At 36.4% G+C, this 13,818-nt stretch overlaps 2 protein-coding genes and 1 pseudogene across 3 annotated transcripts; 1 reads left to right on the top strand and 2 right to left on the bottom strand.

Annotated features, from left to right (window-relative positions):
• Positions 1-902: 902 nt before the first annotated feature.
• Positions 903-4,540, bottom strand: LOC103951309 (thymidine kinase a). Its single transcript, XM_009362655.3, has 4 exons — positions 4,055-4,540; positions 1,680-1,824; positions 1,440-1,561; positions 903-1,330 (listed from the first exon to the last, which is right to left on the bottom strand). Exons 1-4 carry the CDS (start codon positions 4,363-4,365, stop codon positions 1,084-1,086), a joined length of 825 nt encoding a protein of 274 aa, XP_009360930.2. The 5' UTR covers positions 4,366-4,540; the 3' UTR covers positions 903-1,083.
• LOC125472411 lies at positions 1,872-4,037 on the bottom strand (annotated as a pseudogene).
• Positions 4,541-7,031: 2,491 nt separating the features above from the next.
• LOC103951310 (CBL-interacting serine/threonine-protein kinase 23) lies at positions 7,032-12,034 on the top strand. Of its 2 annotated transcripts, none has more exons than XM_048573789.1 (15): positions 7,032-7,722; positions 8,486-8,569; positions 8,880-8,951; positions 9,045-9,152; positions 9,339-9,419; positions 9,601-9,654; positions 9,734-9,859; positions 10,007-10,096; positions 10,223-10,342; positions 10,428-10,553; positions 10,722-10,838; positions 10,973-11,029; positions 11,141-11,215; positions 11,484-11,562; positions 11,642-12,034. In XM_048573789.1, the coding sequence occupies exons 1-15, from the start codon at positions 7,543-7,545 to the stop codon at positions 11,707-11,709; spliced, it is 1,437 nt and encodes a 478-aa protein (XP_048429746.1). In that variant the 5' UTR covers positions 7,032-7,542; the 3' UTR covers positions 11,710-12,034. The 2 variants fall into 2 exon arrangements, with proteins under 2 accessions (XP_048429746.1, XP_009360931.2); XM_009362656.3 differs by having other exon boundaries at positions 7,033-7,722; positions 8,507-8,569.
• Positions 12,035-13,818: the final 1,784 nt, after the last annotated feature.

Genomic DNA, 13,818 nt, shown 5'->3' with positions numbered 1-13,818 from the left:
TTTTCAATTTATTTAGGGCTTTTCGATCTTCCGTAAATATTTTCCCTTTTCTGTTCTAAATTTTGATGCTTTTTTGTTTGTTGTGAATGAAATTTGCTGTGACGGGGGAAATTGATCCGTCCCCAACTGAAAGGAGCGAGCAAAATCGGTGCCTGTACACTTCAAAAGTAAAGTTAACGTCGCATAAAGATTATCGTCGACGTTGACTGTCCTTCCGGCTTCGGCTCGGGGGCTCCTCCGCCGACCGTGGTGTCATATCCTGTTGCCTTGTGGTGATGCGGTATCACTGCCTCCACCATTTTGGCGGGCCATGAGACCGACATTTGTTGGTAATTTGCCGGCTATAAAACACACCATCTTTCGGGACTGAATGTTTCAAGAAGAACGAACTTTAAATCAACATATAAAACTGGAAAATTGCATTTTTCACAAAATTGTGAATTATAACCCACGATTTTCATTTGCTTAAAAAATAATAAGACCGATTCCAAATCGCTAATAATTTTTTTCGATTACCATCCACAACAAATCTCACAAAAACTAAAAAATTGTGATTTATAACCCATGGTTTTGATCGGTTTTGCTCATGAAATAATAAGACCGGTTCCAAAAAAATTTCTGATTATCATCTACTAAATATATCATAAAAACTCAAAATTTGCATTTTTCTCAAAAGCTTTGAGTTATAACCCACAGTTTTTAACGGTTTTCAAGAAATAATAAGACCGGTTCCAAATGTCAAATAAATTTTTCCGATCATCTACAAAAGATCTCACAAAAACTCAGAAATTGCATTTTTTTCTCAAAATTTGTGAGTTACAACCCATGGTTTTGATCGGTTTTGCAAAAATCTTCAAAACCATAATAAAACTTTTTGTCATGGTGTTTGCGCATTCTATGGGTGGTGGAAAGAAATATATACATTCTTGATCAAGAATCCTAACTGTTTAAATAGGAGGGGAGGGAAGGGGAGAGAGATTAGGAAGAAAGAAAACCCTACTCCGGTAAAATTTCCAACAAGACATGTAATGAGGTTCTAAAATACATGTACTACTTCTTACTAACCAGAAAAGGGTACTATGTCTATGACGCGCACTGAACTTGAGACTCCAGCACAACTCTCGCAGCTTCTATGGCTACTTGGCCACCAACGTAGTGTTGCCGGCAGACAGGCATGTAGACGTCAGGCCCGCCAATGAGTTCAGTCTGCAACTCCTCCGTCTTTCTTAGTGTAAAGAAAGCACGTTTCCCACAAAGCTCGCATCGAGCAGTTAACTTGGTTACAGAGTCAGCAAGGGGAATTATATCTAGCACAGAACCAAAGCTCCTCCTGCCATCAAATTTAGAATTAGAAGGGAACAACATTCTCCGAGTGACAAGGAAAACTAGTCATTGCAAAGTCACGAGAACGTCAACTGGTGGAGAAATCGAACAATTACCTTAAATAGTCACCATCTAGTCCGGCGACTATCACCTTTTTACCATCATGATCAGCAGCTTCGGAGCAGAAATCATACAGGTCTTCAAAGAATTGAGCTTCATCGATACCAATCACATCTAGCTGTCGCCGCATATTGGTTACGAGTAGATAATATGAATCATACATGGCAAAAAGATGTAACCTGGATAAACATTTGAAACTTGAATTGCTTCTTAATCAAATAACGGTGCTAATATACCTTATCATATGCCTCAGGGGTAAACTTTTGTTTGAACGATGATAAATCTTTTAAAGGCCAGCATGGCAACTTGACCCCGTCATGTGTCACAATTGAATCCAATCCATATCTTGTATCCTTGATCGATTTGATTATAGCAACATTTCTGGCAAAAGATTAAACAAAGGAATTAATGAATTATATGCAGGAACTAATTAATGATATATAATATTCAAGCAAAGATTTGGAACGATTAGCCCTTCGTTTACAAAGAAATCAGAAACCATTACATTGCAAGAAAATCCATGCAGATACTTGGAACTTGCAAGTACATAGATAATGTACAATATCATTCAGTGAAGCACTGAAAACCCAAAGGAGAAGAGTCAGAAGATGCTCGGTTTTGTGTATCAGTGTCATGCATGGGGCACATGTACTGAAATCTGAATATAAACAATATTCTCTCTCTTACATGCTTTTCAGCTTCCTAAAAAATGAAATTTCTCACTTATGACACCGTTTAAATAACTTTGCATGAGTATATCACTGCATATTCAACTGGTGTTTCAGACAAGACCGAGAATACCTCTCAATCATGAAGCTCTTAGATAGCTCTTTTCCGTAACATGAATTAGCTTCCCCTTACCGAGGAGCACAGGCCGAATCCTTTAGAGAGAAATCAACCAATTTAACCATTTCATAAATCTCTTCGGATTGCTTGTGATATGTATCAGCCTTGAGAAAGAAATGGACCTCCTTTTGAACCTCTATTTTGCTATAAGTGGGTTCCTTTACTATCCCTGATTCCTTCATCATGTACCTAATCTTAGCAACATTGTCCCACAATCCAAAAGTGGCATAAGCATTAGACAAGACCACATACTTCCCAGCATTCTCTGGTTCCAATTTGAAGTACTTCTTTGCTGCAAGTTTTAACAATTCTCTATCTCCAAGAATTCTACAAGCCCAAAGAAAAGCACCCCATATCACTGAGTGCTCCTTATAAGGTGAGTTTGAAACAAACTAATAGGCTTCTTCTAACTGCCCAGCACGTCCTAAAACATCTACCAAGACTGCATAATGTTGTGCTCTTGGCTGAATTTCATAATCTCTTGTCATGGAAGAAAAGTATTCCCTGGCAATCATGCATTGTCAACTAAACTTCCATGACTACAAGCAGAAAGAACTGAGATAAAATTAAACATAGATTGGTCTGAAACCTTCACTCTTTATCCTATGAGATTGGTCTGAAACCTTCACTCTTTATCCTATGAAAAAGATCTAAGACCTCTACAACTCTTCCATTCTGACCATACCTGGACATCAAAGCAGTCCAAGTAATGGCATTCCTATTTTGAGAGGTATCAAATACCCTATGCCCGTCAGATATATCACTACATTTACAGTACATATCCATGAGGGCACTTCTGACTACTACATTTGTCAATTTGGCACTATATCATGACACTGTGGGCTTGCTCCATGCTCCAGTGTTGCTAAAGAGGCACACGCTCTGAAGACCGATGCAAAGGTATGTTGGTCTGGGATCAAACCACTCTGTCTCATCTTATTATAAAGACTCAACCCCACATCCTCAAGCCCCTTTTGCACATATCCTGCAATTATTGGGTTCCGTGAAACCAAGCTTTTCTCAAGCAACATATCAAGCAAACTGTGAGGCAGTTCCTAAATCCCCTGATTTTGCATACAAAATCAATAACTTGGTCTTCAGATATTCGATAAGAACAAAACCCACAACAATCATTTGCGCATGGATTCGCTTCCCCTTCTTATACTCTTTCCTAAATATACATTTTGCAACAGAAGGGCATATGTGGCTGGATTCAGCTCTAACTTTGTATGGCACAATAGTCCAACATTTTCCGCCAATCTTCCGGAATAGCAGAGTCCCTTGAGTGTTTTATCCAGTTGAATGTGCTTTTGAGGCTTGACCTGAAGGCTGGAATATCTTACTGGTGATATATGTACTCAATTAAGAGACCCGAGACATCAGTACAAGACACAGAGACTGAATGTGCACCCCAATTACATGTAAATGAAAAAAAAAAAGCCGCCAAATACTTACATTTAATTCTAATCTATTCTCTTTATACAAAATTTCCATAAATGTCAGCATACAAGCTCTGAATTGTCAGTTGCAGAAAAAAGGGAGCCATTAACTCACATGGAAGAACAACTCACATTCAATATACAAATTAAGAAACTTCAAATTTCTCCGGCATACTACAGATATCATCCAAACATTCAAAATCTTAATAGCCAGCCAAATTATTCCTCTTCAGCACAAATGGAATTCATACTTTTTTTTTTTGTCAAGCATAAAATTTCAGACTTCAAAACTAAAAAATGCAACAGAAAAGGTGGGGGAGTCAAACCTGCCGTTGCCTCTCTCGGACTGAACTTTGCGAAGAAGCGTGGTGGTCTTGCCGGCGAACATGGGGCCGACGATGACGTGAATCTCACCGGAGCGCTGGTGAGATTCCGCCTCCATTTGCAGACATCGGACGTTCTGAGGTGAAAAAATAGATCTTTTGGGGAGAAAAATATTGGGTTTTTGGAAAAGGGTAGGAGGGCTGAAGGAGAAGGACTTGGAGGAGGAGGCGGAAGATAAAAGGGCGAAAGGTGTGGTCTTGGAAACGTGAGGGGCGGAGGAGATGAAGGCCTTCATCCTTGAAATAGCTAACATCTACTTGGAGTGGGTTGAGAGACAAGGCCGGAGAGAGATGGAGAGAGCGAGAGAGAGAGAGAGAGAGAGAGAGGGTTTAAGGGTTTTGCTTATTTCAATTTTCTTCGAGAAAAAAGGAAACAAATTGGCAACGGAGCTCGGAAATTTTTTTTGGAGGGAAGGAAACCTAGGCAATTAACCGGAAAAAAGGTTACCTAACACTATGTAACTATGTTTGGATGAGGATAAACTTGGAGTTTGGATAAAATCAGAAGTTATAAATTGACATATATTAATTCCTTTTTTAGATTTATAAACATAAAATTTAGAATTTTCGCGTGAAAAAAAAAAACTTAGAATTTGTAACCTTCAATTTCCAAGTTTAAATTTCAGGTAAATATGTGTCATTTCCTAATTTCTATGATTGAGAGCTTAAAAATAACAAATTATATATTCAATTCCATTGTTCTTTTATGTCACATCCCACTCGGGCTCCCACCACATCTCCGGCTCAACTCCATCGAAGCACGATATTGTCTGCTTTGGGCCCCGACCACGCCCTCACGGTTTTGTTTTTGGGAACTCAAAACGGTTTTGTTCTGGGCCCTCATGGTTTTGTTTTTGGGAACTCAAACGAGAACTGGGTCACCCATCTTGGAATTGCTCTCGCGTGAACTCGCTTAACTTTGGAGTTTCTACGGAATCCGAAGCCAATAAGCTCCCAAAAGGCCTCGCGGTAGGTAGAGATGATAATATACATATAATGCTTACAGGATTCACTCCCATGTGCGATGTAGGATGTTACATTTTAGGTTAACCAAACAAGAAAATTCACAAATTCTATAAAATAAAATCTCGTCATTTCAATTTCCGTTATTTTAATATTCCTTAGTAATCTTAAATTTCTTCGTCCAAACATAATGAAGTGTTCGAAAATATTTTTTTTTTCTTTTATAATTCTATTGTAAATATATCCGTGTATTAAAAAAAAAAAAAGTGTCGATCTTTAATATAGTAAAATTTTAAAATCCGCCTTTGGTTTGATTCTAGTCCCATGTGTTTCAATGTTAGGTTTTTAATTTGGAAGAGTTTTGTCGTTTTGATTTTGTAGTGCGGTCCTTGCTTAAGCGGACGATGAGCTTTTAATCACAAGATGAATGTGAATGGCAGAACCAGCTGAGTTTTGACTCGCTTTAACAGAAAATAAATAAAGAGAAATGTTATTGACACCAAAACTTTCTTTTGCTCACAGATTAAATAAATATAAAAAGAAATAAAGACAAACCAATTGTTGTTTCAAGTTCGTTTGCTCACAATCCCACATCACGATTAATCATAGCCAACATAACACAATGACTATTAACTCGTTTGGAAGTATTTTTATAATGACTGTTCTTATAATTTTGAGAGGAATAGTTTAATTAAGCTACTAACTTAGAATAGAATTAAGCTACTCCTCTCAAAATTAATAATAATAAAAAAAAAACCAAAACAAAATTAACTACTAAAGAACACGCGTATTTACACTACCTTAAAATTATAAGAACACTTACCAAATGTTGGATAGAATAAATAAATGAATTATTAGTAGCACTCCAATTAAAAAAATGCACAATTAGTTTTTTAAGTACCAACAATAGTCTACAAAAAAAAATGTTTGAATACAGAGAAGACAATGGAAGGGTGATTTCTCCAAATAGTTTATCAACAAAGGTTATGAAACGTATAAATGTTTATCTTAATCATATCGTGATTAAGAAATGCATAATTGTTTAACCTTGAATCTAATGTTACTTAATGAGATTGAAATATAAAGCCGCCATATTCATTGATTCTCCTTTTTTAATATCATATTTAAAAAAGTCTATCCTACCTAATAATAAAATTATTTAAGTTAATTAAAAGTAGGCGAAAAGATAATTTAATTTTCTCTTCACAATTCAATAAAAAATCATAGACATTAAAATAATTTCATATAAAAAAATGTTATTATTTTCAAAGCATCTTTCTATAAATCCTACGTTTACTTTATCTCTTCTCCCTCAAAAAATGAAAAAAAAAAATTCAATAAAAACTGAATTAACCCACTTTCTCTCCTTATTGCTCCTATAAAATTTTTAAAAATTTCACACACATAGTGTATGTATAATTACCTTTTAATGTTAGTGTCAAACATAATATTTTTTTGTATTTTTTATTATTACATATAAGTTTTACTGAATTGGCATCCTAGTGTGAATTCAACTCCCACCCATTTTTCAATTTTCACCAACCCTGTACTAAAATAACACATTACTAATTTAGGGTAATTTAGAAAGACTAAAATTTTAAATTAAATTTAGTAAATTAAATAATATAACTATAAATAATTAAATTATTACTTAAATATTAATTAACATAATTTTTGTGTTCCGCGGCATATTATTTAATTTAAAATTTTTATGTACCTAATACCAGGCTTAACATTATCGCTCTATTATAAAAAGACACCAGAACGGATCCGTGGAGAGGTGGCCTGCAAAACACCCGATCCCAGCTTCCGAGGTTGAAAAAGTAATTTCAAAATATCCGCAGATGCAACCTTCCTCGTATAGAGACGAAGTAGACAAAAGAACCCAATCATCGCCCCAGAATATTCGCTTTTCAGTTAATTACAAAAAAAACCCCGCGGTGCCATTTATTTCCAATTTTTCACCCAAAAAAGCACAAAACCAAAAGCTCCAAAAAAAAGAATCAATCATCAGATCCACCGTCCACGGCCCTGATTCAATCTCCTGGAGATCTCCGATCGCTTTCGCCCCAAAACAAAAGCTTTCAGATTCTCTGCATGCATCGCAATCCGTTCGATTTTTGTATGATTGGAAATCCGAATTGATGGGTTTCTTGTCGGATCGGACGGTCAACGATTCTTCAACCTTTTCTTTCTCTTTTGCCTCCGAGTCTCTTTCTTCTTTCCCGATTTGAACCGCCAAATCGCGTCTCGGATTCGTTTGTCTCTGCGGACTAAGGATTTCGGGTTTTTTTTTTCGGATTAAAATTCAGGAAGGATGAGCGTGACGAAGTCTCAGGTTTGGCAGCCTTGCAAGAAGAAGAGGTAGTTTTAGAGAGAGAAAGGAAGAGGTATTGCGGACTGGAATTTTGAGAGAGAAATTTGGAAGATTTTAGAGAGAGAAGCGAGGGGAGAGAGGGTTGGAGGAGATGGCGTCGAGGTCGAACACTGGAAGCAGGACGCGGGTCGGGCGGTACGAGCTGGGTCGGACTCTCGGGGAGGGGAATTTTGCCAAGGTCAAGTTCGCGCGCAACGTCGAGACAGATGAGAACTTTGCGATCAAAATTCTCGACAAGGAGAAGGTCCTCAAGCACAAGATGATCGGCCAGGTTTGATTTATTTATTTTTTTTCAAATTTTTTTAATTTGATCAGTTTTATTTAATTTAGCGTTTCGTTGCATGTTAGTTGGATTATTTTCTGGGAATATTGGATGACCCGCTGTTTGGTTGGTGAGAAAGTGATGAAAGAATCACGGAAAATGAAAAATATTTTATTGTTTACATAAAATTAGAGGGAAAAAAAGTCAACTTTGAAAAGATTGGGGTTTGTCGTTTGATGACATGAACATTTTACTGTTTGATTGCTACTGCTTTGTTGACTTTTTGAATCTGGAGAAATTTATTGACTTTCTTGACTCCGAAGAAATTTAGAGGGGTTCTTGTTTTGTTTTCCGATATCATCAGTTACGCAAGCAAAACGAGATTAGGGAGATTATGATTTTTCGTAAACATATTTGAGTTTAAGTTAGACGATTTGCATAGGATATCATCAGAATTGAACTAAACTTGACGAACATCAGAATTGAATCGACATAATTTGCTATTGGCATACCCTATTAGTAGATGTTATGTACCATCTCCAATGATTGAAGGTTGAGTTGAGATTAACTTCAACCACGAAAAAACAAACCGATCACATGGTCTGACTTGATGGATTTGCTCGGCACCCTCACCTTGCCTTGCTGATTTCTTCAGCTGCAGCATCTAGATTCTATACGCACAAATTTAATTGAAATTAGAAATTGAACAATTTACACAATCATTTTTCTTTGACGGTACACAATCCTAATTCTGATTTCTGATGAATTGCAGTCATATTCTCTCCTTTTGCAGATCAAACGAGAAATATCAACAATGAAACTAATTAGACATCCAAATGTCATCCGCATGTATGAGGTAGTCAAATCTGATCTTGAATTGTTTTTGGATTCCTAATGGTTTATATGTATAAGCTAAGATGAATTACATCTTTGGCATAGACTTATACATGCGTTTAATCATTATCAGAACAAACATTTACGATGATGCGGTGGTCATTGCAGTTGGATTTCTTTCTATTTCTTGTTTTCTTTTTGGTTTGTGGCACGAGTCATGACAATAGTACAATGTCCACTGTCAATATTGTTGGTGCTTGGTGTGGGCGGAATTTTAAAACTGTGATTTATTTAGTACTTACAAATGACTTTTGGATGTATTAATGATGTAGGTGATGGCTAGCAAGACGAAAATATACATTGTTTTGGAATTTGTGACTGGTGGAGAACTATTTGACAAAATTGTAAGATAGTGCTTATTCAATTGAATTGCTGGACTTTCTATTTATTTCTGATGATATATATAATTAGAATCCTTGCGCTATTTGTATTGTTAGGCAAGTAAAGGAAGATTGAAAGAAGATGAAGCAAGAAAGTATTTTCAGCAGCTTATAAATGCTGTTGATTACTGTCACAGCAGAGGTGTTTTTCATAGAGACCTAAAGGTGTGAATTATCATTGCCCCCTTTCATAGAGACCTAATATCTACATATGTATATATGATTTTTTTTTTTTTTGTCGTAATAAGTTCAGATCTATTGTTTGCAGGAAATTTGGATCTGTAGTTGCGCCGTGTGATGTATATATATCATAGTGTACCACTAAATTGATTTTGTGGTTGTCAACTGCAGCCAGAGAATTTGCTGCTGGATGTTAGCGGGACTCTTAAAGTTTCAGATTTTGGACTGAGTGCACTACCTCAGCAAGTTCGGGTGAGTGCTATGCTTTCATGTATCCGTTCAAATTTGATAGTCAGTATTGGATGGCTTCTTTTAGCAATACCTATCTCATACTTTTAGTCATAAACATACCATGGTGAATAATTAGGCAGCCAGTTTCACATGTTCATTTGTTACAGATTGTGTGAGTGATTATCTTATTCCTTTCATTCAGGAAGATGGATTGCTTCATACGACATGTGGGACACCAAATTATGTTGCCCCTGAGGTATATTAGCTTTTGCTCAGACTAGCTAGTTTCCCATTTTGTTACCCTGTTCCACTTAATGACATTTTTTTGTCTCTAGGTGATCAACAACAAAGGGTATGATGGTGCGAAAGCGGATTTATGGTCTTGTGGTGTGATTCTTTTTGTCTTAGTGGCTGGCTATTTGCCTTTTGAAGATTCCAACCTCATGGCATTATACAAAAAGGTGATTCTCTCTCTTTTTCTCATCACTCGTAGACCAACGCATGGCGATGGAGGAAAAACAGACAGCACAGCCATAAATTTGGTCAATATATGGCTCTGTTATCTTTGTCTTACATGATTACATCTATCGTTTTTGTGTGATCACCAGATATTCAAGGCTGACTTCACATGCCCTCCATGGTTCTCCTCAAGTGCAAAGAAGCTAATCAAGAGAATCTTGGATCCTAACCCCTTGACAGTATGTCCCTGTCTCCTGTCCTTTTTAACTTTATACAATAGATTTGTCTGTTTTTCGGGCATTTCAGTTTCTTTAAATTATTATTTATATCTTGCATTTATTGTACAAGCTAATTTCATGCAACAGAGAATTACAATTGCTGAGGTCATTGAGAATGAGTGGTTTAAGAAAGGATATAAGCCACCTAGTTTTGAACAAGTTGATGTCAGTCTTGACGATGTGGATTCTATATTCAATGAATCGGCGGTAAGAGCGAGACATTATGTATTATGATTTATTTTGGTTCATGATGCCAGGGCTTGACTTTCTACTCGATTCTTCCCAAGCACAGGATTCTCAGAACCTTGTAGTGGAGAGGCGAGAAGAGCGGAATGTGGCGCCTGTCACAATGAATGCCTTTGAGCTTATCTCTACATCCCAGGGCCTGAATCTCAATAGTCTTTTTGAGAAACAAATGGTATGGTTAAATTTGAAAAACAAACGTAAAATTGTAATTTGTCGCACATTGTTGGTTTTCTGTTTGCTTAATTGGCAAGTTTTAACCTTTCCTCTCTAGTTCTGTTTATTTAGTTTATTCATGAACATAAAATGTAAGGAAACAGCTGACATTTCTTTTACAAACCAGGATCTTGTTAAACGAGAAACAAGGTTCACATCCAAACGTCCAGCTAATGAGATAATTTCTAAAATTGAGGAAGCTGCAGGGCCTTTGGGTTTTGGTGTAAAGAAAAATAACTTCAAGGTACAATGGCTATTCTCTTTTGCATTTTGATTTTCTTTTTCTCTGTTACTGGGGAAAGGGGGATTGTAACTGGTAAAATTCTTTAAAGAGAGGAAAATTGCATCGTTATGTGACACATCTTTTTTATATATCAGTTGAAGCTGCAAGGTGAAAAAACGGGACGTAAAGGTCATTTATCTGTTGCAACAGAGGTTTGCCTCGTTCATTTTCATTTTTTGTTCATGCCTTTCACTTTTTTTTTTTTTAATTTTCTTTTTTGTGTTCTGTTGACAAATGTGTTACAAAATGACTTTCTTTTCCAGATTTTTGAGGTGGCCCCCTCGCTTTACATGGTTGAGGTTCGCAAGTCAGGGGGAGACACTCTGGAATTTCACAATGTATGTTATTGCAACGTCGATGCACTTATTGATCTATTAAGTATTGTATATTCATCTAATTAAGAGCAATTACCGAGAACTACACCTCGGAAGAGTGTCCCTAGGGGATCAGACGTGTTATTAATCCCCTACGGCATTAGAGTTAGTGCACATCTAGCTGCAGCTTGGGCCAACATTTGAAATTGCACCTATCTTGCACCATTATTTGTTCTGTGTTGTGAACTTTTTGTCTTTTGCGCATATTTAGTCGATTGTCTTGTATTTACAGTTCTACAAGAACCTGTCGACGGGGCTGAAGGATATAGTGTGGAAATCAGCAGATGAATCAAGGAAGGAAGCACATGATGGTAAGTATCACCTCCTAATCTGTCTAAATTCTAGGATCCATCACAGAGCAAAACCCTCATACACTTCTTTCTCCCACAGCCGCAGCCGCAGCCGCAGGTGCAGCCGTAGGTGCAGGTGCAGGTGCAGGTGCTGGGCCATCTAGGTGATTGACTTCCTCGGCCGAACATGTTGATGGGGTTTCTTTGTTGAATGCTGTTTCTGTTTTTTCGAGTTTTTCAGTGAACATCATCGGACGTCCGTTGTCTATCGAGTACAAACAGTATTATGGGAGTGTATACAGTATTATGTATAACTAGTACCTTGGTTTATCTCCTTCGAGTGACCCTGTCATTCAGAAGTCAAATGAATGCAGTATACTTGTTGGGGGTTGTATCTTTTGAGAGAGAAGAAGATTCAACGTCAAGTTAGACTCTCTTCGCAATTGAAAAACATTTTAAAGTTAATATGAAAACATATGCAAATTGTATTTTACTTTTTGGAAAGTGTATCCTCCTTGGAGGGTGCAGGCAAAAGGTAAATTCCGGGTGTTTTACCTCAAGAATTCTTGTAAAACCGATGAAGAAGTGGGTCGTAAATTGCTTGTTTGGAAATACTTCTAAGGGTAAATTACATTTTACCCTCTCAGGTTTGGGGTCGATTTTAATTTCTTACAACATCTTTAAAATATTTCAATTTCATACATTTACTTATCATTTTATTTTAATTTCATACATCCGTTAGAAAATCTGTTAAATCGACCCCAAACCTGAGGAGGTAAAATGTAATTTATCCTACTTTTAAATGATTAGAACCACTTTTAGAGAAAATGTTTTGTGGACCGAAAAGCACTTGAAGTGTTTTTTGTGCTTCTTGCAGAAAGCACTCCAAGTGTTTTTTCAGGAATTACTTGCACTTTTACAAAAAATTGGTTTCAAAATATTTTCACCAAAACGTTTTCAAATATTGAAAATACTTCTAAATGAGGGAATTGAATCCGCTCCAAACCTTAGTGTTCAGAGCTTAAGGATCAATTCATTTGGATCGTTGATTGATGTGTAAAAGAAATCAGAGTTTTTGATTAGTGTGCGGTGGGCTAGCAAAATGAGTTAATGGAGACCGTTGTATTCAATTTGTGCGGCCTATATAAGTTGATCCTTAGGCTTCAGACACTAAGGTCCGAAGCGGATCCAATTCCTTAAATGAGTTCTCAAGCTACTCTGTATGAGGATTAAAATCTATTTCATTTATAAGTAAAGAGAAATTTCACATTGAAATAAGAATTTATATAGCATAGATACACTGTCATGTGGCATTGCATGCTAACGAAACAATAGTAGTGCATAAACACGTACACACATTTTTATGTCATTAACACGAAATACTACGTAACAATGTAATTAGATCATGTAAGTCATTATCTGATATAAATCACTCGCTTAAAGTAAATCGTATTATAAAAGATTAGTAAGATAAAATTTAGGGAACTTTAACGAAAAATTATATTTTTACACTAAAAAATCAATCCTGATACTATTCATTTTACCATTTATTTTGGTCTTTATCTCGAAAACTCAAAGTTTCCAAACTTTTTTGTTATTTTTCTTAAAATTTAAGGCTGCTAGGCTGGTCTAGCCAATAAAAAAAAACTAGGCTGGTCTAGTCACGTTGTCCAGTCAAATTGGGGCCGGATCCGGCGCTGAGGGAGGCGGTGGATGGGTCCACCCAACCGCAAAGCCGTGACTCAATGCTACCTATCTTCAAACTTACTTTATTATTTAAATTTTGTCACTTTTTCGTACAACGTGTATTTTATTAGGAGATAGGACTTTTGCCGGGTTTTCTCTGTTTGAAGATCCTTCAATCATATCTATTCATTGTACATTATATGGTCAATTTTTATCAAATACCATTTATATATAATTTTAAATAAAAAAATTTACAATGATTTTTTACCGCATGATATACAATAAACGGATGTGATTAGAGGATTCCTAGGATCCTCACAAAGAGGATCAGGCGAGGATCCTCACAAAGAGGATCCGACGAGGATCCTCATGGATTTCCTAGGATAGATGATTCTTGCCGGGTCTTCTTTGTGAGGATTCGGGAATCCTCTAATTACATATGTTCATCTTGCACTGTGAGGTTATTTTTCGTCAAGGTACTGTTTATATTCAATTTTAAATAAAAAAATTTACAATAATTGATGACCACCCGATATACAATGAACAAATATGATTTAAGAATCTTTGAAATCCTCACAAAGAGAATCCGAC

Source organism: the organism of the source record quoted next, unplaced genomic scaffold (genome assembly GCF_019419815.1).
Source record: "Pyrus x bretschneideri cultivar Hongxiangsu unplaced genomic scaffold, Pyrus_bretschneideri_v1 Contig7, whole genome shotgun sequence".
Classification (NCBI taxonomy): domain Eukaryota; kingdom Viridiplantae; phylum Streptophyta; class Magnoliopsida; order Rosales; family Rosaceae; genus Pyrus; species Pyrus x bretschneideri.
This window is presented reverse-complemented; position numbering and strand designations above follow the sequence as displayed.